We start from the raw sequence: 1,239 nt of genomic DNA, 5'->3' as shown, positions 1-1,239 counted from the left end.
GAGGCAGGGAAGCGAGGTGCGTGGGGGCCCCCGGCACAGGCGCCGGAGAGGCCGCCCCCCGGAACCCCGGAAGTCCCCGGACCGGTGCCCGCCTGCGGGATACTCCACCACGGGAGGTCGTCGGGAGCCGGGTTGGGGGACAGCTGGCGGCAGGTGGGCGGCGGCGGTGGGGGCGGCGGGGGCAGCAGGTTGGAGTAGCCTGGCGGCAGCGCCGCCTGTGCAGGGTAGGGCACGTAAGCAGGAGCGCAGCTGGCGGGCAGTGCCGCCATGCTCGAGGGCAGCATCTTGACGGGTGAGAACTCGTAGGGGTACGAGGGATCGGCAGGGGGTGTGAGCGGCAGCTCGTGCGCCGCGCCAAAGGACGGCTGTAGGTGCGTTTTCTGCGGCGTCAGGCCCAGGCTGGGGTGCGGGGGCGGCAGCGCGCCGGGTGAGTGAGCGGGCATGTCGGCGGTCCACGGGTGAAAGAGCCTGGAGGGCGAGCCCAGCGCGGGATCGTAGGGCACCTGCAGGAAGTCCGGGGGCCCAGCGGCTCCCGGCTGGCCTATACGGCTACAGGTGGCGGCTAGTAGCGCCAGGGGCGAGTGCTTTCCCAGGTCCGGGGAGGCGCTGGGGGTGCGGTCCTGCATGGGCGGCGGCGGCGGCGAGGGCGGAGAAGAGACAAAAGGTTAGGGCTCCAAGCGCGGTCTTCAGGCCGGCCCGCCACCCCCACACCAGCTATTAAACCGCCGCCCCTCCCCCGTCCCGGCTGTTCCCCCTCCCCCATCGCACCCCACGCACGCACCCACCAGTACGGGTAACTTTTGGAGCCTGCGCTACCAGAACGCGGAGCGCTCGAGCGCTTCCTGTTAAACTACTTGGTGCAAAGAGACGCCATCCAGACTCGGAGGAAGCAGGCGCGAGGTGGGAGGGGAGAGGGATCCGACGGGCAGCTCCGGGCTCCGCGGTCAGAAAGGGTGTGGAAACACCCGCAGCCCAGCGGCCTATCCGCCCTCCCTCCCATCTTTTAAGCTGCTCTTGCGCTCCTCCTCCGCCCGCCCTAGGCTGAAATTCAGCAGGAGGGCCCAACAGGGTGAGCTCGGACTCTCAAGTCCGAACAATCCCCGGATTCGCGCGTCCCTCCCCCAAAGGCCACACTCTAGACACCAAGGTTAGGTGCGAAGTTGACGTGGGCACCAGTAGGTATGACTCCAGCTGCATCCACCGAACAGGGTCCCTTTAAGATTCAGGGGGTACAGAGTA

General features: G+C 68.5%; 1 protein-coding gene across 1 annotated transcript; it reads right to left on the bottom strand.

The window, feature by feature from the left end:
* Positions 1-8: 8 nt before the first annotated feature.
* Positions 9-626, bottom strand: SP5 (Sp5 transcription factor; the record flags this gene model as incomplete). Its single annotated transcript, XM_029931600.1, has 1 exon — positions 9-626. A coding segment is annotated over exon 1 (618 nt), but the record flags the coding sequence as incomplete, so codon positions are not given.
* Between the last annotated feature and the right edge of the window lie 613 nt (positions 627-1,239).

This window comes from Suricata suricatta, unplaced genomic scaffold (assembly GCF_006229205.1).
Source record: "Suricata suricatta isolate VVHF042 unplaced genomic scaffold, meerkat_22Aug2017_6uvM2_HiC HiC_scaffold_6977, whole genome shotgun sequence".
Classification (NCBI taxonomy): domain Eukaryota; kingdom Metazoa; phylum Chordata; class Mammalia; order Carnivora; family Herpestidae; genus Suricata; species Suricata suricatta.
Note: the sequence above shows the minus strand (reverse complement) of the source record. Positions and strands in the feature narration are given on the sequence as shown.